Source organism: Acipenser ruthenus, chromosome 6 (genome assembly GCF_902713425.1).
Source record: "Acipenser ruthenus chromosome 6, fAciRut3.2 maternal haplotype, whole genome shotgun sequence".
In the NCBI taxonomy this organism is placed as follows: Eukaryota; Metazoa; Chordata; class Actinopteri; order Acipenseriformes; family Acipenseridae; genus Acipenser; species Acipenser ruthenus.
In genome coordinates, this window is record NC_081194.1 from 10,879,977 (window position 1) to 10,904,670 (window position 24,694).

The following is a 24,694-nucleotide window of genomic DNA, read 5'->3' on the forward strand; positions in this document are numbered from 1 at the left end:
GCTAACGCTTGTGCCTCCCAATGGTAAAATTGAAAAGGAGAGGAGAAAGTGTGTTTTGTTTTAATGCTCCCAAGCTGTGGAACTCTTTATCTTCCTCTATTAGAGATGCTGCTTCGGTCAGGATTTTTAAATCAAGATTAAAGACTCATTTTTATAGATCAGCTTTTTAAAATCTAGATATAAAGTTTCTGTTATCTATTTTTGTCTGCTAACTTTGTATTTTATTTGTTATTCTTAGTTATTTTATTTTTGTCCGATCTAGTTATTTGCTATTTATTGTTATTATTAATATCATTGTATTTTGCTAATTGTGTGATTATACTGTTCTGTCTTGTTTCTTGATCATGATATCTACTGTAAATCGCTTTGAGATACCATGGTATGAAATGCGCTATATAAATAAAATTAAATAAATAAATGTTAAGGGCAGTAACTGTCTGTTCTTCAGAAGACCTTGGGATCTATTTAATTATTTTTAACCATGGCAGATTATTTTACCATGGAATGCTGCAGTAAGCCTTGCTAAAGGATACTTATTTTCTGAACTGACTGGGAAACAGAACCAAGGAATTCTTACAAAACAGTAAAGGTTAGAAGGCAGATGTATTGGTGGCTGATCACTTTGTGTTTTCAACATGTGTAGGCTTTTCAGTTATTACAACCCTGTAATTATGGCAATACTGATTGCATGCCATTGACCTTGGAGTATTTTACTTAATTTTTTTAAAGAAAGTAATTGCCTTTGGTTTTCCCTGTAAAAGTATCCCACTTGGGCATCTATTAAAAATAACATAAATACAGAAACAAAAAAACAAGATAAAACCAGTGTGTACATTGAAATTACTATGGATGTGTATTTGACAGAAATTCTGCCAGGTTTCTAGGCTTAGCATATCTTCAATCAAACACAGGCTACATGGTTGGAGGTTTACTTCAGACAGGCTAGAAATTAGTATTTCCCATCATCAATCATCACCTCAAAGCTAATAAGGAGCATAAATACTTTTTACAAATTTGATACTGGATTGTCATTCTGCTTTTTTAACAACTACAGTTGCTCAGACATGCCACAAATGAATTACATTACAAAAAATAAATCATACATTATTTAGTTGTGCTCAATATAAATATTAGATTCTGTACATATAAATGTGTAAGTTCTACAGAAAGTACAATGTTCAAGATAAAATCCCTTCAGCAGCCAGTATGCCTATTTTATCGTAGCTTTGCACAATTATGATAGAAACAGACAAGGGGTGAAAACTCATAAAGTAAAATCCAGGAGAAAGTATTGTAGGTCAGACAAGGTTATGTACTAATTCAAAGACCTATGGCCATTGCTTTAGTTTGTTTATGGCGTATAAGTCCATTGAGGGCGTCTGAAATTACTGTTTAAGGTCAGGGTTAAACAGGTCAGGACCTACAGTTTAGCAACAAACCTCATTGTGTAGCTCATTTATCATCTACCACACTGCCAGCCTTCAGCCCGGAACTCCATGCAATTTTACCTCACTTAAGCCCAGCTTTAGTGTCAACATTTTGAAGGCTTGCCTACGGTTTTAATCATTATCTTTCTGTCATAGTACAAATGTGAGTTTCACATTACAACATGTCATTAATAAAAAAAATTCCAATGGTGCCTTTTGTATGACTTGGTCCATTTTGTTTTGTGGTTTTACTGGAGCACTGGGTTCACATCCTGTAGTGTTCAGCAATTGAAATGTATTATTGTAGCACATTAATGGCTAATAGTTTTAAATACTCTTTCTCATTCTATCAGAAAAATAGCAAGAATTATAATACAAATCCATCATCTGATGAATAATACTGTAACTGGTTCATTAGAATATTGCATTAAATTAACTTATATACATACAGCTATGGCCAGACGTTTTGCATCACCTAGAATTTTAGGATTGAGACATAAAAAAATAAATAAAATAAACTATAGGAACATAATTTAGATATTTTATTTAAAACTATCTAATCAAAGAAACTACAAAATGATATCGTAAAAGTTTTTAAACTTCAAAAACTGCTCTGCGCGTAACCCCTTTAAATATATGGATGGAAAATAAATTGAAGAACTATTTTAAATCCCAGGAACTGAACTAATCCTTCATCTCATAAAAAGTGTGCTCAAAGTTGATCATTTAGGCCCTGTTCACACTACATAACCAATCTCAAGAACAGTACTCGAAACCGCTCTACTTAATACAGCTCAAAGCGTCCACACTGAAGTACCGTTTCATGTTTAGTCAGGCTTAAATTAATGCGTCCACACACCATTAAAATAGTTCAGTTACAATTAAGTGGAAATTAATACGACAGTATCCCACCATGCACTGTATTTTATTTTAAAATAATGTGTTATGCCCCATATTAACAGAGGTCCATATTGCATAAATGAAATATAACAAGTATTGTGGAAAAAGTAAATCCGAACACACACACACACAAGTAGGGCTTGAAGTTTTCAGGTTTTATTTTTAATCAGGTGAAGTCCCTTTAAATAAATTGAGCTGATTCTGTTTTATAATTAAACTCAGAAAAAGCTGTTAATTACAAAACAATCTTTGTTTTTACCTTCATATCTTGCCTGAGCCTAATTCTGGTCCTCTTAATTTTATTTCAGACAGAGCTGACAAATTACGTAATTTGTTCATCCCCGATCCTACGTTTAACTTGCATTTCATTTTTGCAGTCGCCTAATTTAACGTTGTGTTTTTGTTATTTTCCCCACTAGTTTAACAGAGATGTCCTGACAGATTTTTTGAAGCATAAAAATGAATACCTAGTGTGGAGTGTACACTGATAGCAAGTCCTTCAGGCGCCTGCTCTGAGTATTTGGCCAAACATACCACAAAGCATTTTGGGATATTGGAGGATACACAAAAAAATGTAGTTTGGTATTACAGCGTCCACACTTCTGATAAACCGCACTACCTGATGCGATCTAATTAGAACCGGACTCGAGACTACCTCCTGAGGTGGTCTCGAGTCCGGTTCTCGAGTACGGTATTAAATGCTGCGTAGTGTGGACGCTAACCGTATTTAGCACTTTTAAGCCGGCTTAAATGCAATTAATACGGTTTAAAGGCATAGTGTGGACAGGGCCAAAGAAACTACAAAATTATATGGCAAAAGTCTACTAGAAGCCATAATAGTAGCACAGTATTACATGTTAGATTTATACTAACCCTAGAAAAAGGAGAGCATTTCGGGGAACCATTCTACTTGTTAGATGTCTTGTTCATTAAAATATTTAATGAACAAGACGTAGGGCAGCAGTGTGGAGTAGTGGTTAGGGCTCTGGACTCTTGACCGGAGGGTCGTGGGTTCAATCCCAGGTGGGAGACGCTGCTGTACCCTTGAGCAAGGTACTTTACCTAGATTGCGCCAGTAAAAACCCAACTGTAAATGGGTAATTTGTATGTAAAAAAAAATAATGTGTAAAAAATAATGTAAGTGTATGTAAAAATAATGTGATATCTTGTAACAATTGTAAGTCGCCCTGGATAAGGGCATCTGCTAAGAAATAAATAATAATAATAATAATATTTAAAGACAGGCTGATTATCAATTCAGGGATACCAGGATATTTAGTAAGTAAAGGGTCTGAGTGAGAAAACATGGGCAATACAATCCCCACCCCTAGTTTTGCTGTAAATCTTTGGCTGTTTCCAAACTTTTGAACACTCCTTTTGAACTTGTATCCAAATGAGTGAAGCTTGACCGTTCACCGAGCAACAGAGCCACTAATTACATACAGGTCTCAGGAGTGTGAGTCTGACTGATCACAGTGACTCATTATGAATTCTGTTTAACCACCAGGCTAATTTTATTAGTTTAATGGTTTGCTGGATTATGTTTTAAAGAGTTGCTTAGATGCAGGAAAAGGGCAAATAACCAAGTACATAGTACAGTACAACGTTGCATATCCGACCTCCTGTGGACTGGGGTATATGTGAAAAAGTCGGATTTGCAAACATCTATAGAAAAAGCATTTACACATCCATAAACAGGTTAGAGAACAAAAACAACATGCAAACTGCTTTAAACATGGGGACATTTTTTGCTTTAAAAGTAAGCAAACGTAAACGAGATTAATTAGGCTACAAATACACAGTGTTGCTATGCGGTTTGTTATAAGCCATCTCCACGCAAAGCAAACAAACAGTAAATGTACAGTAACCTGCAACTGATGGCTTCTTTCTTAACTCTAGAAGTCCCTGCATACCTGGTTCTGCTTTCTTAATATCTCTGTCACGGTACTTTGCGCTCTTTCTTGATATTGCCAACAGCCGATAAGAAGCTCGGTTTGAATATTGCTTCGGCTATTTTAAACAAATGGCCGGTAAGCATTGCGTTTATGAAGCTTGCTTTGTTTAATTCAAAGCTGTTGCATTTAAAAGCTACAACAAGACGCAGCCAAAATCTGCAAGCATGAGCGCCATCAAATAAACACATTGCACAAAAAAAAGCTTTCTCGACTGGTGTATTGAAACGTCACTGCTACACACACACACACACACACACACACAGCCCGTCTCTCTTAAAGGGGAACGCACCAAAAGGCTGATGCTATAACGCGATTGCTAAGGCGAGTAATTGATCAGGGCGGTTATGTGACGGTCGGATATGCGACGTTCCACTGTACTTTGATTATGTTTTTAAACTTAATCAAAACATAACAGTTCCTGTAAAATCAAGTACAGTACAGTACTGATAGGCACTAGTGTGGATTGTGATGTCACACAATTTTATCGCAGCACATGACTAAAAAAAAAAAATGTTGATTACCACATCTGAATTGGGACTGCTTGAGTTTCACCAAAAACCCAGAGCAAGTTTCATGTCCTGAAAGTCACAAATGCAGCCATGAAACATAAAAAACTGCTCTGAACACAACCCCTTTCATGTCAACAGATGACAAAATGAAACAAAATTTATGGGTGGAAAATAAATTGAAGATCTATTTTAAATCCCAGGAACTGAACTAATCCTTCATCACATAAAAAAGTGTCCTCAAAGTTAGTGTAGACATCCATATCTAAGTGTAAGTATCAATGGGTCCCTGGATTGCTGAACATTATCCAGGCAAAGAAAGATGATATTAGCTGCATTTCCTGCGAGTAAAGTGAGAGATGTTTAGAGTTTGTGGCAAGGCTCTTTTTCCAGCTGACATGCACCATCATCTGTCAAAGGCTCACAAATAATTCCCCGGTTGGAGATGAGACGTTGGTTGGTCTTCATACCCCAACCCCTTGGCAGGTGATTTTGCATGTAACACTAGAACTAGTAAGTACCGCTATGTAAGCCAGTTTGAATCAGTGAAGATGATACACGATGGGGACTTGTAGTTTATGGAAAATATATCCCAAATTACCTGATGTTATAACTTGACAGAGATCTCTCTGACAGGGCTCTGTGTTTACAAATGTATTCTAAATTTAACGCACAGTCACATATATAAAACGGGAGGAGAAACTGAGTAGATGTTTTTCTTTCATTCAAAATATAAATACTTTTTAAACTTAATAAAAACGTAAGTCATATCATTCACCACTGACTGTAAGATTCAGTAATTTGCTTGATAAAAGCTAAAATAGGACAGCACATTCATTTGTTTAGCAATCTACTTGAAAAATAAAACTAAAAAACTAAAACTTTGAATTCTGCAAACACACCTATGGCAGGCTATAAGCTGGGACCCACTGTAAATAAAATGTTGCATCATTCATTGTTCTGGGCCCTACAATACATATTTTAATTAAAATATCTGACACCAAATGGACTTACATTTAATTTAAATTCAATAACAAATTATAATAGTTATTAACATGCATCTGGTCTAGGATGAATTAAACAGGATTTCATTGAAAGTTACAGTAAATGCCACACAATTTCATCTATGGTGGAAAATTGTTATGAGGCCAATAATCACCAATGCCCTTTTTGACATCCACTAAATAGGTTGAATAAAAACTATGGAGTCCAATTTGTTCTGGATTAAAACCAGCCTTTAAACGCGCATTTGACCCTATTCACACTACACAGGGTTCATTGAGCGTTATTTAGCTGGTGGAAATGTGTTATTATTGAACTGGGATCCAAACTGGGAGACAACAACATGGAAACTTCCAAAAATTACACTAATAACCCTTTAAAACAGGAATTTGATGGCACATTAATTTTAAAGATGCTTCATATACAGTATAGGCTATGCACACGAGATTAGCATTAGATGCTTACAGTATCTGGGTCACTGCATTCCAATGTGCTTGGAACCTAAGTTAGGGTCTTTCGTTTTCTTCCGGATATCAGTGAACTGTGTGAAAACTTATACCCTGAGAAAATATTGGTTTGCACCACGGAAAACTGATATTATGCTGGCAAACGTTCAACGTTTACTTTGTTTTTTTTCTTTTAAAGTGATAACTGTAAAGTTGTATTTAACCTAGCAATACTGTATTGCAAACATCTTGCTTTATCTATTGAATTCTCTATGGGCTGCTGAGTTACTAAGATTTTCTCAATGCACAACTTTGCACCAATAATATGGCCCAGCTTATAATTTTATGCAAGTATTTAATTGCAGCAAAAAGCAAGAGTTAATTATTATTTAGCATTAATATGAATAATGTTTTGAAGAAATCAGACACCATATTGGCTAGCACATGTAAGCAAGCTGCTTCCATGGACCAGCACTCAAGACACTTACAATCTTTAACAATCCATGTACTTACTCAGTTTGTTTTATAAGGTGTGTGTTTCCCAGTCTAAAAGATGGCCTTTCTTCTCCTTCAATCCCCTTCCTTAGTAAAAACTTTTCTGTTAGATCAAATCCTGCAAAAAAATACACTTAACTAATGGCCTTCCATTTTAAATGCTGCAATTATTTTACAGTACAACCCCTTTTTCCTAACTGCTCTGCATACAGAGGTGTTTGCACTGTAATTATTGATATGTATTTTATTTTGTATACAACTGTAAGTTGCCCTGGGTAAGGGCGTCTGCTAAGAAATAAATAATATGAATAATAATAATAATCTGGTAACCAAGTACAGTAACACTCTCAACCTTATTTTCCCACAGAGACAACAAAGCTTCATCACTTCTGACCAAATGACAATGTTGGGGGGGGATTTACTGTTTAACTGTTTAAATAACATACCTGTAATTTTTCTTTTCATTGTTAACATCTTGACAACTTTTTACACTTATAACGTTAAAGTCTGTTTCAAAGCTCTTTTCAAAATATCCACTCTAGTGCACTGTCCTCTAAATCACTGGTGTGCAAACCCCCCAAATACACAGATATTAAAACGTTACAACATAACTTTATATTTTTCCAGGTGTTTTTTTCCAGACAATGTAAATCGTGTATTTTTTCCTAGATTAATCAACAAAAAGTCCTAAATACATAAGCGTATCACAAATTCAACATTTAAAATCAGTCTATAAATCATTTTTTACACTTAGTGAGTGAACATTTAGCTGACATGTTAAATCTGGGTTTCTAACAAATAAATCTGTGAATTTCAATATTGTTTTACACTTGGCAAGTCAACATTTAGCTAACATTTCTAACAAATAAATCTGTGAAAAAATACATGTAACTTAAATCTTTTTTTTTTTAATTTGGCGATTCAACATCTACCTAACAGATACATCTGAAAAACATTATTTACATAATTAAATCTAAGAAAATAAATCTGAAAAATAAATCTGGGCTTTCACAAAAAAACAGTATATCTGAAGCTAACATGTAAGCCCACTCCCATTGACGCGTTTGATTTGGCATTGCTGAAGAGCTGCCTCCCTACTTTTAAGAATGTGTTTGTTAACATTTAAGTATTTAGCTAAATCTTGACTTTTTTTGGTTAAATCTAGGAAAAAAATATGCGATTTACATTAAATCCATGAAAAAACACCTGTTAAAATATTAGTGCTTTTTTTTTTACACTTGCCCCAGATACATGGGAGCCGACATTTCGGCTCCGTTAACTGCAATTTCACTGACACTCGCCGCTTCAAACATCATTCCTCCGGTTCTATAAGTCACAGAGTGATCATCAACGGCCAATTGAAAGGTAAGAACTTGGACTAATTAGCTGTCATATATGTATTTATTTAAAATGTTCTATCCTTTAAAAAAATGTTTACAGAACTGCTCTTTAGTCATAGTCTCACCCCCCCTTACAGACTCTCCGCGGCACACCTCCCACTTTGCACACCACTGCTCTAAATCACTGCAGGAAGAGCGATATAAAAAACAAACAAACATAACAAGTGTTCTGGCTTTTCTGTTTCGTACCACATCTTGGATCGTTATTGCTGTTACCTGTTTGACACTGTGGGCAATAATGCTTACACTATCAGTGCACTAGAGCGGACATTTTGAAAAGAGCTTTGAAACAGACTTTAAAGTTATAAGTGTAAAAAGTTGTCAGGCTGTAACAATGAAAAGAAAAATTGCAGGTACGTTATTTAAACACTTGTAGCAACACGTGGGGATGTGTAATGCTATATTTTTCAGAACCCCTCTACTTACTCTTTAATGTCTGTTTTCCAAGACCCTACTATTGCTTAGCATTACCACTTAAGGCAAGACAAACGACCATGCATTTTTACGTCACTTAAAAAATCTACCACCTGAAAAATCTGGAAATGGCATTCTGTTGTTGATTAACAAAACAAAAAAATACATATATTTTAAGGCTTAATTATTCTGCGAATTCAAAGATACTAGACATTTTTTATGAGGAGCTGGAAGACACATGTATTGCCAATACAAACTTAATATACTATAGTGGTCCCTAAAGATCAATGTGTGTTTTACAAACTGCAAACTCATTACTCAAAGCATACAGTACAGTACCACCATCTTACAATGAATCTTAAAATATACCTTAGGCTTACCTGTCACTTCAATATTGTGCCTTTGGTTTTGTTTAAGATTTTTTTCTTCAATCTTTAATATAGGGCATGACTTATCTATTTAAGCAGGAAACAGAACAACAAGGTAAATACAGGTCATGAAACCAAAAACAACAACAAAAAACAAGCAGTAAATGTAACTTTTGAAACATTGTTTACTAGTTTGTATGTGGCTACAACAATGTTACTTTTGTGGAAATATTTGTATTTGTTACAATTTCTCTCAAGTAAAAAGCTCTTTGTTTAAACTTAATTTAATTTAGATACAGGAATTGATATGTATAGATTTCGCTACTTACTGTATTCTAGAAAGGCAAGTGAATCGTGTTTTAATCAACCTTAATCAAATCTAACACAGCTAATTCTGTTTCTGTGCAGTACAATTCTAAAAAGAAATGTATGCACTGATACAGTTACATTGAAGGCACGCATTCCTGATCAACATTTTTGGATCAATAACCAATTGATGATGCTCTTTAACAATAATATAATTAGTTCTGATTCAGTCCTAACATTCAAGGTGACAAAAGGGACACCACAACCATTCACTGACAAGAGACACTTACAGTTCACTGTAGGATAGCAGTGCCATAATTAAACTATAATCCTTGGGATAATGTGTTGGCAAAGCTTATTATTTCAATATTGTGCTTACCAAAGGTTTATTTCCATTGCAGTAACAAGTGTACATGTTTCTGATCCTATTTAGCTGCTTGTCTTTCAGCTTACTGCTTATGAGTGTTCTATGATATCCATAAATGTGTCTTGTGTGTCCTATAGGAACTATTGCATTTCATGCCCTGTGCTTTTTTATGTGATAGAGCATACAGGTGCACTCTCTAATTAACTGATTCTGCTGGGATTCTCATCAAGAATGGCAATACATAGCTAACTGGAAGCGCTAAAGCATGTGTTACAAAACTTTGAGAAGGTACTGTGCAGAACTCTGACCCTCCGCATGGCGTGTCTGGTCTAAACTTGGGAAGAGCAGATTGCTGAAATGCTTGAGGGACCAAATAGGTGTTGTAGCTTTGATCGCTGGCAATCAAGTTACAGGAAAAAGGGAACTGATAGATTCAGTGAAATTCTATAACGGAAAAAGTCAACTCGTCATTTTTAACTTTAAGTGGTAAAAGAAGTAAACATTTCATTAAAGCTATTTTTAAAGACACCTAATACTTTGACACATTCTCCAAACACAGGACATTAAGAAAACAAGTGCTGCCACGTATCTAACAGTCCTACTGTAAACTGAAGAAGAAAAGGGAGGATGTCTCTTTAAATGATCTGAGTTCTGACAAGAGCGAAGACATACCTGTCCTGTCAGTAACAGCCATTCCAATGGTGAAAGGACTGACACTTGCTAGCCAAAGGAAAACAGTCCAGGTTGCAATGTGCTTCATTTCTTCTTTGAGTCATGTGAATAGTCTTCTCATAAATCTGAGGGTGGAAATGTTGTGAATTATTATTATTATTATTATTATTATTAGTAGTAGTAGTAGTAGTTGTATTATTATTATTATTATAAAACTGAATCTCAACAGAATGGAAATGTTAATTTATTTCCAAAGAGTATAATAATAATAATAATAAAGACTGCTTCTTGAATATCCAGTAACGCCAGTGACTACAGCTATTCAACGTTTGCCTCACTGAAGGATGAGTAATGTTTGTGGACAATGGTCCACTGTAATTTAGTCACCCAGATAAAAAAGAAACTGACGTGCAGTACACAACGATATTCATTTTGAAGGACGAATGACAGTTGTGAGCCAAAAACATGTGAGCCAAAGACTGTCACGTTTAAGTAGTTGCCTTTGACATTTCTCTTGTGTGTCTGAATCATCGTAGTAAAAGAAAACTTGTACTGTAACTGGCCATTTTTAAAGATTATTGCATTCGAAGTTTACAATAGGGTATATGTGTAAAGTAGGCTAGCAAAGCTGTTTTCAGTTTGTTGTCATCCTTGTAGGTTTTGTTTACTAAGCAACTGTATAACAAGCAAATAACTGTACAACTTGTATAGAACATTTTAATTCCTAAAAACACTTTAAATTAACCCAAAGGAAAACAAAACAAAACTTAAATGAGTTTCTAACCATTTAACGAACACGTCTAAAAAAAAAAAAAAAAAAAACCAAAACACTGTTATTAGCTCTGCGTGATGTTAAATCACAAATGTAAAGGTTTTGGGTGGTTCTGAGTAGGTTTTGTAACGTTCCAAACGATTTAAAATGATGATCAAGTTTTATTTTTTGTTTTTGTATGGGCACTTTACTGTTGCATGGTTCAAAACAGGTGAGCTATCTAGTTGAATGTCTTATTCCTCGGTGACTGTATCTGTTCACGTTGTTAAGGAAAGTTGTCGACCTGCTCGCTGAACTTGAACCTGCTATGATCTACTCTGTCTCGGATCCTCAGTGTAAACCCGATCCATTAGTAAGTGATTTGGGATGTCACGTAACTAAAATGGCATTGCACATGGAAAACAGCCAACAATCCCAAAAACGTGTCTATCACCCTGTCAAAGCCAAGGATAAGTTTCACGTTCAGCAAATTATTCCGTACTGCAATACATCCGAAAGGTGCACCATATTTTGACACTAATCCATCCCATAACAATATAAATTGTTGGACATATTGTTTCCATTTTCCATATAGATTAACAATTGCATCCATATACCGTTAAAACTTGCTGCTTCTGTTTAATACAGTACATAGTTTTTTTCTACCGGCACTAAAAAGTTCCACAGTTACAATATTTAAAGTGATTATATTATATTTTGCCAAGTTGTCCCATTATTTTTCTCAACTCTGATACAACTTTAAAACATTTTTTTTTTTTTTTTTTTACAATATATACTGTTTCATAGCGGCATGCAAAACCTACTTGCAATACAAATATGAATGCCATAATCAGCCCGTCACATTTTTACACTCACAGTGAGTACATGTTTGTTGTATTTTTTTCAATTATAATAAGGAATTTGCCTATACTACCTTAAAAGCACAGTAAATTACAAAAACAAAAAAACAAAAAACAAACAAAAAAAAAAACTATAGTACTTGGCTGTAATAATAATAAGCTCAGAGATCATGTTAGCTTCCAAACGGAACGTTCATAAATCAAGATCATCAGACACCCTGGTCTCATGAAGACATTAATCGTCTATAGCACTATTGGACTGTAGAGGGCATTTTAAAGAGACTTCACAATATAAAGTAAATCATAGATTTAAAAACAAAATGTATAGTTGTATTGCAAACAATATACTAAGTACAGCCTTTTCATCGCTTACTTATTTACCTGTTAATTGCGAGCAACATCACAATAGCAGGAAGTGCCATGTAGGTAGCCTACTGCTCATATCAAGCACTATTACAGAACGCAAGCTAATATAATATATAACAAAAACTGCTATAATAATAATAATAATAATAATAATAATAATAATAATAATAATAATAAAAAACTATATATATATATATATATATATATATATATATATATATATATATATATATATATATATATAGTTTTTTTATATATATATACACACACACACATACTTACATTTACAAAGTTTCCCCCCAGCAAAAATCCTATAAGAAGCATACACACATGTTTAGCAGTCAGCTGCGATTCTAAAGTAGAGTGCAACTAAAAAGTGAGAATGGGATCTCCTTCTTGGATCCAAGTCCTTATAGTCACACACAGCCTGACCCTCCCCCTCACTCATTACTAAAATACCTTAGTTAGGACCGCCACCAGCATTGGCACTGTGGAATTAAAGCTGTACTCTTAACCTTTGTTTCAGAGGAAAACAAAACAATTAAATACAACAGCATGCATATTGCATCTATACACACTCGCGTATTTAAATATGCACGAGAACGCTATCCTTTGCAGGTATCTTCTTGAAATCTGAAAAATAATTGTAGTTTGAATTCCTAAATGTAAATCTAAGGGCGGGAACATACCGTGTAACGGGACATTTTGGTTGGTATTAAATTAGGCGGATGTGTTATCTTGGGGATTTTTAGTGTTGTTTTTCACTTAAAACTCACAAAGAAAATTGCAACGCAGTTTTGCATTTATTGCTTTAATTCCAAAAACATTCAAATAAATCATGTTTACTTAATGAAATATGTCTACTTGAGTCCAAGTTGCTGCAGTGACATTGTGGATGCTATAACGATCTGTAAACGAGATATGTTTTGGAGAACAAAAGAATGCCTTCTCATCAGTAACAGTATTTATCGTTCTTAAGTTATATGGCACTTTATTTTAAGGTACTGGTAAACTTTTACAATTTGCTATGACTCAATTTTAAAACTTAGCAGTGGAATGTTCACAGTATCATGTAATTGCCTAGACGGGGGCCATATGCGGTGACACACCCCCCCCCCCCCCCCCCGAAAAAAAAATCCCAATTTAAAAAAAAAAAAAAAAACCCACACATTATGTCAATAAAACGGTAGGCTACTTTTCAACTTCAGTAGCCTAATCAAGTAGACAAGCCCTGCTGCATTTGTGCTGTCACTTAAGTGAAATGCAAACGTTATCCTTTTTATATAAATCTAAAATTATATATATATATATATATATATATATATATATATATATATATATATATATATATATATATATATATATATATATTTTTTTTTAAACTTAGTCGTTGCCAATCAGTTTTTATTATTTTCTCCACAATTTGAAATGCCCAATTATTTTTAGGTTCAGCTCACCGCTACCACCCCTGCGCTGACTCGGGAGGGGCGAAGATGAACACACGCTGTCCTCCGAAGCATGTGCCGTCAGCCGCCCGCTTCTTTACACACCGCGAACTCACCGTGCAGCCGCCTCAGCGCTACAGCGTCGGAGGACAACGCAGCTCTGGGCAGCTTACAGGCAAGCCCGCAGGCGCCCGGCCAGACTACAGGGGTCGCTGGTGCGCGGTGAGCCGAGGACGCCCTGGCCGACCTAACCCTCCCTCACTCCCTCGGACAGACTACAGGGGTCGCTGGTGCGCGGTGAGCCGAGGACGCCGTGGTCGACCTAACCCTCCCTCCCTCCCTCGGACAGACTACAGGGGTCGCTGGTGCGCGGTGAGCCGAGGACGCCGTGGTCGACCTAACCCACCCAGCCTCCCTCAGTCCCTCCCTCCCTCGGACAGACTACAGGGGTCGCTGGTGCGCGGTGAGCCGAGGACGACCTGGCCGACCTTAAATTAATACTTAATAAATATGAAATAGCTGGTTTCTTGCTAAATGTTAACCAAATGTCGATTGAAAATTTAATTGCATATCACGTCCGTTTATATTATGTTTTGTTACCCTTGAAAATATGTAATAATTTCCCATTGTTTACATGTCCTTATTGAAAATACAGTTAATCTGACTTAAATGTTAATGGAAAGTAACAAGGAATAATTTAACGTAAATTTAATATGAAATTGCATATCTAATAAATATTAATTTAACATTAATTTAATATGCAATTGCATATCTATTTAATATTAATTTATGCCACATAATATAAAGCGTTACCTAAATTTCGTACACTCACATGAGGAAATACGTCCACTTTGTCAGTCATAAAGTGCAAATGTGGGAACGTTACATTGGTAAGCAGAAATCAATATTTTGGAGATGATTATTGTGATGAGTCTGAATCGGGTTCATTTGTTTGGCGGATTTTTATTTGGCGGGTTGTCTAGATACGGCAGCAGAGCTCCTCGTTGTCGCTCGACTTGAATTACTCGCGAGACTGTTTCGACTCTGAAGACGTCATACAATTTGTGACGCGCGCGGGGCCCTCTTAGGTGTGGGACCCTAAGCCACCGCCTTGCCCTAAGGCCGGCCCTGATTGTAGGACAGTATTGCCACGTGTGAAAACTTTAACACTATAAAGCCGAAACGAAAATGCTTCAATTTGCTTCGAAATAATTTCACACTGGTTAATAGACTAGCAAGCACTGGTAAAATTAGCTCAGCTTTATACGGTGCAGAACTAATTTATTTTAACGTTTTGTTTTGTTTATGGACTTTGCGATACCAGCAGGCTGCCTCTTCAGAAAGGCCTCTCCTACACACACACTGCGGTTATCGTGACAACCTTATTAACAAACTGCATTCGCTGCTGTTGTACACACGCCTTTCATTACTGTGAGTGTACTCCCTGTTTAACCTGAACTCGTACCACCATTACACGGCATTGCTTTGGTTTGTGTGACAACAGGGAGGCTGTGTTTTAATGGATCGAGAGCTCGTCAAGCACAGCTATGCTCTTTTCTGCAAAGCCAGCTGAGACGCCGCCTTGCTTTTTCTGCACTGCTAAATACATGTAGAAATTCACTGCTAAATGAATTTCGTTTGCTGTCACCCAGTTTAGCCCAGACCCCTTCCTCAGACCAAACATTTGTTAATATTTTGGTCTTTTCAGACCAAATGAGTCAGCTGTCAGTAGCCATGTTTATCACACGGAAATGTCTGATAAATGATGACATCATTACTTGTGCAGAAATCCACCGAGCACCTACTGTGGTTGTTTTAGTTCAGTTTTCATACACACACACACAGTTGCTGCGCATTAACTAGCCAAACTGAATTAATAACCAAACTCGCTACTTGTTCCAAACAGGATTAACTAGTGCGGTTGTTGCTGCCTTTTGCAACCAAACTGTGTGTGTACTTAAACCATATTAAGACTAGAGCAAAAGGTGAACTCGCAACAACATTTAGGCTGTGTGTTTACGGCCTAAAGTTGTGTCTACAACATATCGACAATAACAATCAACCATTTTGTTACAGACTTTCTAACAAGTCTCGCATAAACAGTTGTGGCTGTTACTTAATTAAACCCTTTTAAAAAAAGAACATGAAAAATGCTTAACATAAAAAAGAACAGTCCTACTACAGACAGGTGCAGTTTACAGTGAATCTGGGCTTCTTATCGCATCAGATTGATTCCAGAGTTTTTAAATCCTTTGATGGAAATGTCCAGTCTACTTTTAATGCTTTCAATCAAATTGGCTTCATCACTGCCGTTCTCATATTCAATTTGACATCTGATATATTATTCCCCTTGTCCAGCGCTTCTTTAACCTGTTCTGCATACCAGTCTGCCAGAAGGCGTGATTGCTACAAGCACTGTATGCAAGCATCTGATTGCCAATAAAGCCAAAATAACTTCTCCACCAAAATGTCCCATTATATGGTAATTACACACCAAGGTTTGTGAACGCCAAAAACAAGTAAGGTGAGAGAGCCATTTTTACTGAATAAAAAGATTTGAAAACATTAATACAAGTATAAGGCTTTTCTTAGAGAGAGAGAGAGAGAGAGAGAGAGAGAGAGAGAGAGAGAGAGAGATATCTAGGCTGTGTGGTCCGGTGGTTAAAGAAAACAGCTTATAACCAGGAGGACAATTTGACTATAATACCGTCTCCAGCAAATTCACGTCTTGACATTTAACTCGCAAGTATTTCTGGGGAAAATTGGTAGTATTTCCTGCCCAACTCATGTGATAACTTGGGTAACTCGGAAAAGCATGGAAACGCCACATTTTTCACCAACTCGAGTTGTCAATCAACTCTAGTTCTGGGAGAATTTAGACCAATTCGAGTGTACTCGAGCTGACTTGAGTTGGCTGTCCATGGAAACAAGGTATAGATTTATACAGTGCTTCAATTGAAGTGCTTTATGCTTCAGGTGTGCTGCCTCCTTTCGGAGCTGTACTGTGTGTCGATTCCTGTTCCTCAACCATTGGTTTGGTGCTTCTTAAATTGAAATACAGTTAAATAAGATCCTTCTAAGGAACAAAACATACTTATATTATAAGTGCCTTTTTTTTCGCTGTGCACATGTTTCTTTTGTCACAGTGTGTGTGAGTGTGAGTATGAGCATTTCTGGAAAAGGGTGGCCAGCAGCAACTCTTGTAGAATGCGGCAATCAAGTCTCCTTGTCCTGGAACCTTGACATTTTTTTGTAGAGCAGTGATTCTCACTTCTGGTGCCCTAGGGCCTATCCAGACTAGGTATTTATTTTAATTAGGTTTTAGTTTTCTTTGAACCTGCTAAGGATCATTTAAATAATATAGGATCTTGCTGGAACACAGTCTTGAACTGGTCTGGAATGGCCACTGTTCTAGAGAAAGAATGATCAGTGATTATTTTTTAAGGCAAGCCTTTCCTTGTGCAACCCTTTCTCCTGATGTTTACTCCCAATTATTCTTTAACATCAAAACACTCAATAAAAAGTCAAGTAGACAAATGTTTCAGCTGGTGCCTTCATCAGTGTATTTCCAAATCACTCTGTTTTCTTGAGAGGCCTAGGCAATGTTCATGTCATCTAGCCAAACAGACATTTTATTCTTGAACCTTTTAACCTGCACATGCCTCATATTAGAATCAACCTAAAAATAACCACTTTTGATTCTTTTTTAACTTGCTTCCAAAATAATGGACTTCTCTTGAAGTCTGCCGTGACAAGTCTGTTAAAGCTCTTTGTCTCTCATGTCCAGCAGCTGATTTGCACCAGATCAAACTGCAAAATTCCTGACAATGTTAGAAAACATTGTGTCATTTCAACAACAGTCAAGGTACAGTGCCTTGCGAAAGTATTCGGCCCCCTTGAACTTTGCGACCTTTTGCCACATTTCAGGCTTCAAACATAAAGATATGAAACTGTAATTTTTTGTGAAGAATCGACAACAAGTGGGACACAATCATGAAGTGGAACGAAATTTATTGGATATTTCAAACTTTTTTAACAAATAAAAAACTGAAAAATTGGGCGTGCAAAATTATTCAGCCCCCTTAAGTTAATACTTTGTAGCGCCACCTTTTGCTGCGATTACAGCTGTAAGTCGCTTGGGGTATGTCTCTATCAGTTTTGCACATCGAGAGACTGAAATTTTTGCCCATTCCTCCTTGCAAAACAGCTCAAGCTCAGTGAGGTTGCATGGAGAGCATTTGTGAACAGCAGTTTTCAGTTCTTTCCACAGATTCTCGATTGGATTCAGGTCTGGACTTTGACTTGGCCATTCTAACACCTGGATATGTTTATTTGTGAACCATTCCATTGTAGATTTTGCTTTATGTTTTGGATCATTGTCTTGTTGGAAGACAAATCTCCGTCCCAGTCTCAGGTCTTTTGCAGACTCCATCAGGTTTTCTTCCAGAATGGTCCTGTATTTGGCTCCATCCATCTTCCCATCAATTTTAACCATCTTCCCTGTCCCTGCTGAAGAAAAGCAGGCCCAAACCATGATGCTGCCACCACCATGTTTGACAGTGGGGATGGTGTGTTCAGGGTGATGAGCTGTGTTGCTTTTACGCCAAACATAACGTTTTGCATTGTTGCCAAAAAGTTCAATTTTGGTTTCATCTGACCAGAGCACCTTCTTCCACATGTTTGGTGTGTCTCCCAGGTGGCTTGTGGCAAACTGTAAACGACACTTTTTATGGGTATCTTTAAGAAATGTCTTTCTTCTTGCCACTCTTCCATAAAGGCCAGATTTGTGCAGTATACGACTGATTGTTGTCCTATGGACAGAGTCTCCCACCTCAGCTGTAGATCTCTGCAGTTCATCCAGAGTGATCATGGGCCTCTTGGCTGCATCTCTGATCAGTCTTCTCCTTGTATGAGCTGAAAGTTTAGAGGGACGGCCAGGTCTTGGTAGATTTGCAGTGGTCTGATACTCCTTCCATTTCAATATTATCGCTTGCACAGTGCTCCTTGGGATGTTTAAAGCTTGGGAAATCTTTTTGTATCCAAATCCGGCTTTAAACTTCTCCACAACAGTATCTCGGACCTGCCTGGTGTGTTCCTTGTTCTTCATGATGCTCTCTGCGCTTTAAACGGACCTCTGAGACTATCACAGTGCAGGTGCATTTATACGGAGACTTGATTACACACAGGTGGATTCTATTTATCATCATTAGTCATTTAGGTCAACATTGGATCATTCAGAGATCCTCACTGAACTTCTGGAGAGAGTTTGCTGCACTGAAAGTAAAGGGGCCGAATAATTTTGCACGCCCAATTTTTCAGTTTTTTATTTGTTAAAAAAGTTTGAAATATCCAATAAATTTCGTTCCACTTCATGATTGTGTCCCACTTGTTGTTGATTCTTCACAAAAAATTACAGTTTCATATCTTTATGTTTGAAGCCTGAAATGTGGCAAAAGGTCGCAAAGTTCAAGGGGGCCGAATACTTTCGCAAGGCACTGTATATTTAAATGGCCCACAAAGGTGATGTGATTGTGCAATGCAATTATTTTTGCAAGACAACTTGAGCATCCTGAAGCTTGGCACACAGGGCTTCTATAACTCATTTGTCGACATGCTATCTTCTCACAACATGGTCAAGGGTCCTACACTATATAATCCTGTCTGGGTGTCAGTTATTACCATTTCAGCCCTTATGGAATAGTAGCAAGGTGGAATTCCTGTAACAGCCTATAAGTAATTGTTTTAACAATTTAACAGTACAAGAACTGTTTGTCAACTAATAGAAAAACAAACTTGGTTTGGACTATTGTTACAGCAGGGTGACATTATTATCCATTAGTCTGCATTGCAGATGGCGGATGGTCCATCTAATATGCCATCCAGATTTTGAAAGGCCCAGAGGAATGCAGAGGTGAATGCAAAATAATGAAAAGCTAAGTAAATATTAATTATAGTGTTTTCAATTATTAATTATATTTTGTTATCATCTCACTTCATAGTCATTTAAAAAAATAACATTGGTAAACATTGTTGTTCTTGCATCACTATTATGTCAAAATAATGAATTACCAACAATAACAACACAAAATGCCATTCAAGAATTTCAGTTGTTATGGCTCAATGAATACACAGCTATGGCCAAATGTTTTGAGTCACGCTATAGAATTAGCAAATTTTGCTTCAAAAAGTCGAATGAAACCTGCTGAATAATGTTACGTTAACATATTGAATTACATTCCGCTTTGTAGTTTTCCATATACTTAGCGAAACACTGACAAAAAATTTAAAATGGGACATTTCAAAATTTAACATGAAATATTGTACTACTATTATGGCTTCCGGTAGATTTTTGCAATATAATTTTGTAGTTTCTTTGATTACATGATGCTAATTAAAAGATCTCAGTTATGTTCATATAGGCTTTTTTCAATTATGTTTAAATCCTGAAATACTAGGCGATGCAAAACTTTTTGCCATAGCTGTAGACATAATGCAGCAAAAACAGCACTGATTCTAAAAAAAACAACTTATGAAGCATGCTTTCAGTGGCCAAGTTTCTGGCAGCATTCTGGGTAAAAATGAGGCACAAGCAGGCAGGGACTTTGTCAGCCAGAAGCTTGCCTTTATCTATCAAGAGTTTGGTTACAGCATGTATAAAGGTATCCTATCCATAACAATGAACATTCAATGGTGCCGGATATTCAAATACTTAAAGAAACTTAAATTCAATAGCAAACGTTTACTCTAAAAGTATTTTCGTTTTAATATCTCATCCAGAAAATGAAACCCTCTCTAGCACAGTGCCCCTAACACGAATCTGTGGCATTTGTTGATCTCTGACCAAGGGAAAACAGTGCCCCCTATTGATTAACCAACACCATTGCAATTTAATGTCGTTTTTAATACAATTGATTCAGGACTTCCCGTTGGGAAGGATATTCCAGTTACACCACCAGTAGCTTGCAGATCAATTTTGTCAGAAGAAAAATAAAGCCAATAGTTTAACTAGTATTAACATTGTCAAGACATGAAAACGAATAGCCTTTCCACAGCTTGTCTAGGTGTATTATTCTATATTCATCTTGCATTTGAAATGTTAAAGCTGGCCCCGGGGGTGGTTATAGTTGTTATTAGCTTAGAATGGCTGTTGCAAAAAAAAAAAAAAAAAAAAAAAGCCTGCAGAGACAACAGAACAGCTCCACCTAGTAGGTAGATAGTATTACTACAAGAAAATATTGGCAGGATAAGCCAATATAATTCACCTTTGTGATGACAAGCTGTTTAAGAAATGTAAATTCTCTAGCAGTGCAGGCCAAAACGAATAATTTGGTGTCAGTAAAACAGTATTCCAGTGGGTGGAATTCTAAGACTGTGTGGGATACTTCCCATTTGAGCAAGGATCCCTTTATGTGGAGTTTGTCTTATTAATTACTTTGGTAAAGAAGATAATAACTACAAAAAATATCATAATATACTGATATTTTCCATTGCCTGTCATTGGGTTGTTTCATTGCTATAGCAACTGCTTAACCACTGCTTGTGGAGTAATCACTGTTGCTGGCAGCGAGGTAAGTTAATGCTAATCATAGATTGAATAAGACCAAGCACAAGGTTTCAGTGGCATTTCCGTTATTTGAATCTATCCATTTACATAACATAAAGCAATAGTTTTGTATTTAAATGCCAATGCTTAGTGCATGTGGTATCCTATAAACATGCATGAAAGTGACTAAAATAATACAACACAACCTGTTGTCACATCTTTAAAAAGATTCAAATGACTAAATACCCACACAATCTAAATGAAAAAAATAGCAGAATCACATCTTGCCTATATAACCATAGTACCCCTTGGGTCATTAATGGATTGTAGAAGTTTAAAGAACTTTCTTATTCTGAATATCCTTGTAAAAAAAGTAATGGTATTTGAGGAAAACCGAAATGGATTTTATAATAATATTGTGATCAATATTTTATAACATCAGTGTTTATTGTCTTAAGAATAGGAGAACTGCAAAAAAAAAATGTAAGGGCCAACAGAAAGAAAATGTTTAACACAGGCAGTGTGGGATCTAGAATTATAAATATTTACAGGACCTACAAGGTGCTATATGAACTCATTTTCCTTATACAATATGCACATATTTATTTTATATTTGAAAATACATGGTGCACCATATATTTTCATTAGTCTGTAATCCATATAAAATAAATATATGAATTACAGACTAAAATATATTTTAAATATATCCCATATATTTTAAATATATAAAAAGGGTCCAATTTCTATACATGAAAAGTATAAGGATCATACTTTTCTACCATATATTAAAAATATATGTTTGTTCCATAAGGGCAAGTTATTGGGAGTTATTTGAATCCTGTGCCAAATTGTCGATCTTGGCTGGGGGCCCACAGGGTCAAAGAGGAAAATTGCATGGAAAGCTGGCATTTGCAATAGGTTTTAAGGAGCGTAGAGAAAAGCTTAGCAATTTAGTTCACCTCACTGTGCAATCCCTACTGACCAGGAGACAAAGAAGTACAGGGGTAACATAGCCAGGCTGCACCACACCTCCAGGGATCGATAGCTTGGTAAAATCCATTTCTTAGGTTTGATAAAAGACTTTGGTTTTACAGTAGGATCTTCAGCACTCTATTATAAATTCTAAATCAGTCTGTGGTTTGTGGTAGTCAGGTGGCATTCATATAGAGCAAATAGGACATTAAAAGATAGAAATTGACAGGTGCTAGGTACAAGAGAACAGATCCTTGTCAGGTGGCATACATATTACAATGGAATGGGAAAATAATCCCATCACCTGTCATAATTCCCTTTTGGGATGAATGTTATTTTTGTGGGTTTGGAATTAACTACTTGCAGCCTCTGTCCTGACACTTTAATCTGTTGTAATCTGTTGGTTATTTGGACTGCAGCCTTCACGCAAAACCATAAGGAATTTCTGCATTCTGTAGATTTCCCTTCTGAGAATAATTCAGTAGCTTGCTACCTATAAGGAATTTATAGTAGCTATCGTCTCTAAGGAACCAAGATAAAAAACAAATTAAGGCCATACATGAGTAAAAATTTAATTTAAAGTTCCTTAGAAAGGCAGTCAACAAATATAAAAATCTGTTTTTAATTTTGAAATGAGCAATACTCACTGTACATTAGTAAGTATGTTTATTCTTGTTCTTTTGAGCAAAGAATGCTGCAGCTGCATGAGCACTGATGAAAAAAGGAATTGCACTGAACATTTTTCAGCTGGGACACACTCCTCAGCTACTTTGAAAAGGGCAAGCAGGATTAGATCCCTATTGAGCCATTAACATAACTATTACAACTGACCTGAAGATTACACAGATGCTGCAGAAGATGTGGTCTCAAAAGAACAGAGCTACAATAGTCTCCAAAAGGTAAGTTCACATCCTGTCAGTGATGTACACACTAGAACAGTGGTTTTCAACCTTTGCATCTTAAGTACCAGTGTTTCCAGCAGGGACCACCAGGTGTACCAGTAACTATGTGCAATCTTAAACGGCTGTTGTAAAACAGAGACCTACCCCATTACAACCAGTTTTCTTTTTGTTTTGGTCTGCAAGATATCACTGAAAATGTGACAGCATCATCTAATTATTTTACAAGTGTTCACCACAATCAACAACACAGAAGGGCTGCTTTCGTCTCCCATCAGTAACTTTGAAAGTTCACAGCAAATACCTCTCATCATAATTTCTAATTTCTCTATGATTCAGTGATACAAACAGATTGATACATTATGATAGTGCAATTAATTAAGGGAGTATTGTGGTTGAGGAATCATATCGTCATAAAGTCAACTGCCGCTGCGTACCAGTTGCAAGCCTGTCACTTACCAGTACTGGTACGCGTACCACAAGTTGAAAATGAGTGTTTAAAGACTATCAAAATTCCCAGTGTTTGTTGGCAAGCAAACAGAAAAAAATAATATTTTAAAAAGTTCACTGATGTGTACCCATATCAGATGGAATAGGCTACAAACCCTTTTACCTTTGCAATGGGGTTGTACAAGCTCTGAGAAAAGCATTTTCTTAAGGTCTGAAAACTGACAACCCAGCAGTCACCACTAGTATCTATAGTAAAATTTGACTTGTATTTTATGGTTTAAAATTGCTTCAAACTATTTATATTTGCAAATATTCATGAGTGTCAAACCTTTAAAAAATAACACATTATTATTACAGAAAACAGGGTTTCTCAGCTTTCTTCACAAATAATCCTGTTGTACAGATTTAATCAATACACATGCTCATTTTATCCTTAGCAAGTGCTATGTGCATTTTTTAAATAGTTATCGTTGTTGCATTTTATATTATATATCAAATAACACTTTCTTCTGTTTGTATGCGGTCTAAAATGATATGGGGAGTATCAATATAAAATAAAAATGACTGGGGTTATATATAGTAGACTGGGTGAAAGGCCAAGCCCAGACTAGATTCATATACAACTGAAGGAATGCATATTTAATACAAAAAAAGAACTAAAGTCATTATTTTTTTAAAACAATACAACTGGGGAGTGTAAATATCTTTTAATTAAATGACTGGGGAGCTATATATATATATTTTTAAGTTATTTTATTATCTTAAAGGAGTGCCCTAATTTCCCTTGTTACCAAACTTAGATGCAATGATTAATGAAGTGCTGGAACACAAGGATTCACCCAAAGCTTAAGATAATTTTATATGAATGTGAAAATCTGAAAAGTTGTCATTTAATAAAACATCTCTCATCTAAGGTAACTGATCTTGAAATATTAAGCAGAAGAAAAAAACGTTCATCAGGAAAGAGAATCAATTGCTTTTAAAGTGTCATTCTATCTGCCAATCTACCACCTATTGGCAAGCTGTATCCTTACTATCAGATGGTTTCCAAAATTGTATAAATAGGGAAATATATATATATATTTTTAGAGAGAGACATTAAGAATAGTTTAAATACAATATTTTCCATTATCAATACAGACAATGAATC

At 36.0% G+C, this 24,694-nt stretch overlaps 1 protein-coding gene across 1 annotated transcript in view; it reads right to left on the bottom strand.

Annotated features, from left to right (window-relative positions):
- Window positions 1-12,617, bottom strand: part of LOC117410981 (collagen alpha-1(XIX) chain-like) — a 111,550-nt gene extending 98,933 nt beyond the window's left edge. The window contains exons 1-4 of the mRNA XM_034017967.3: window positions 12,518-12,617; window positions 10,259-10,383; window positions 8,926-9,000; window positions 6,750-6,849 (exon numbers count right to left, since the gene is read on the bottom strand). Coding sequence (XP_033873858.2) covers window positions 6,750-6,849; window positions 8,926-9,000; window positions 10,259-10,346 — 263 coding nt within the window. The 5' untranslated portion in view covers window positions 10,347-10,383; window positions 12,518-12,617. The remainder of the gene's footprint in view (window positions 1-6,749; window positions 6,850-8,925; window positions 9,001-10,258; window positions 10,384-12,517) is intronic.
- Between the last annotated feature and the right edge of the window lie 12,077 nt (window positions 12,618-24,694).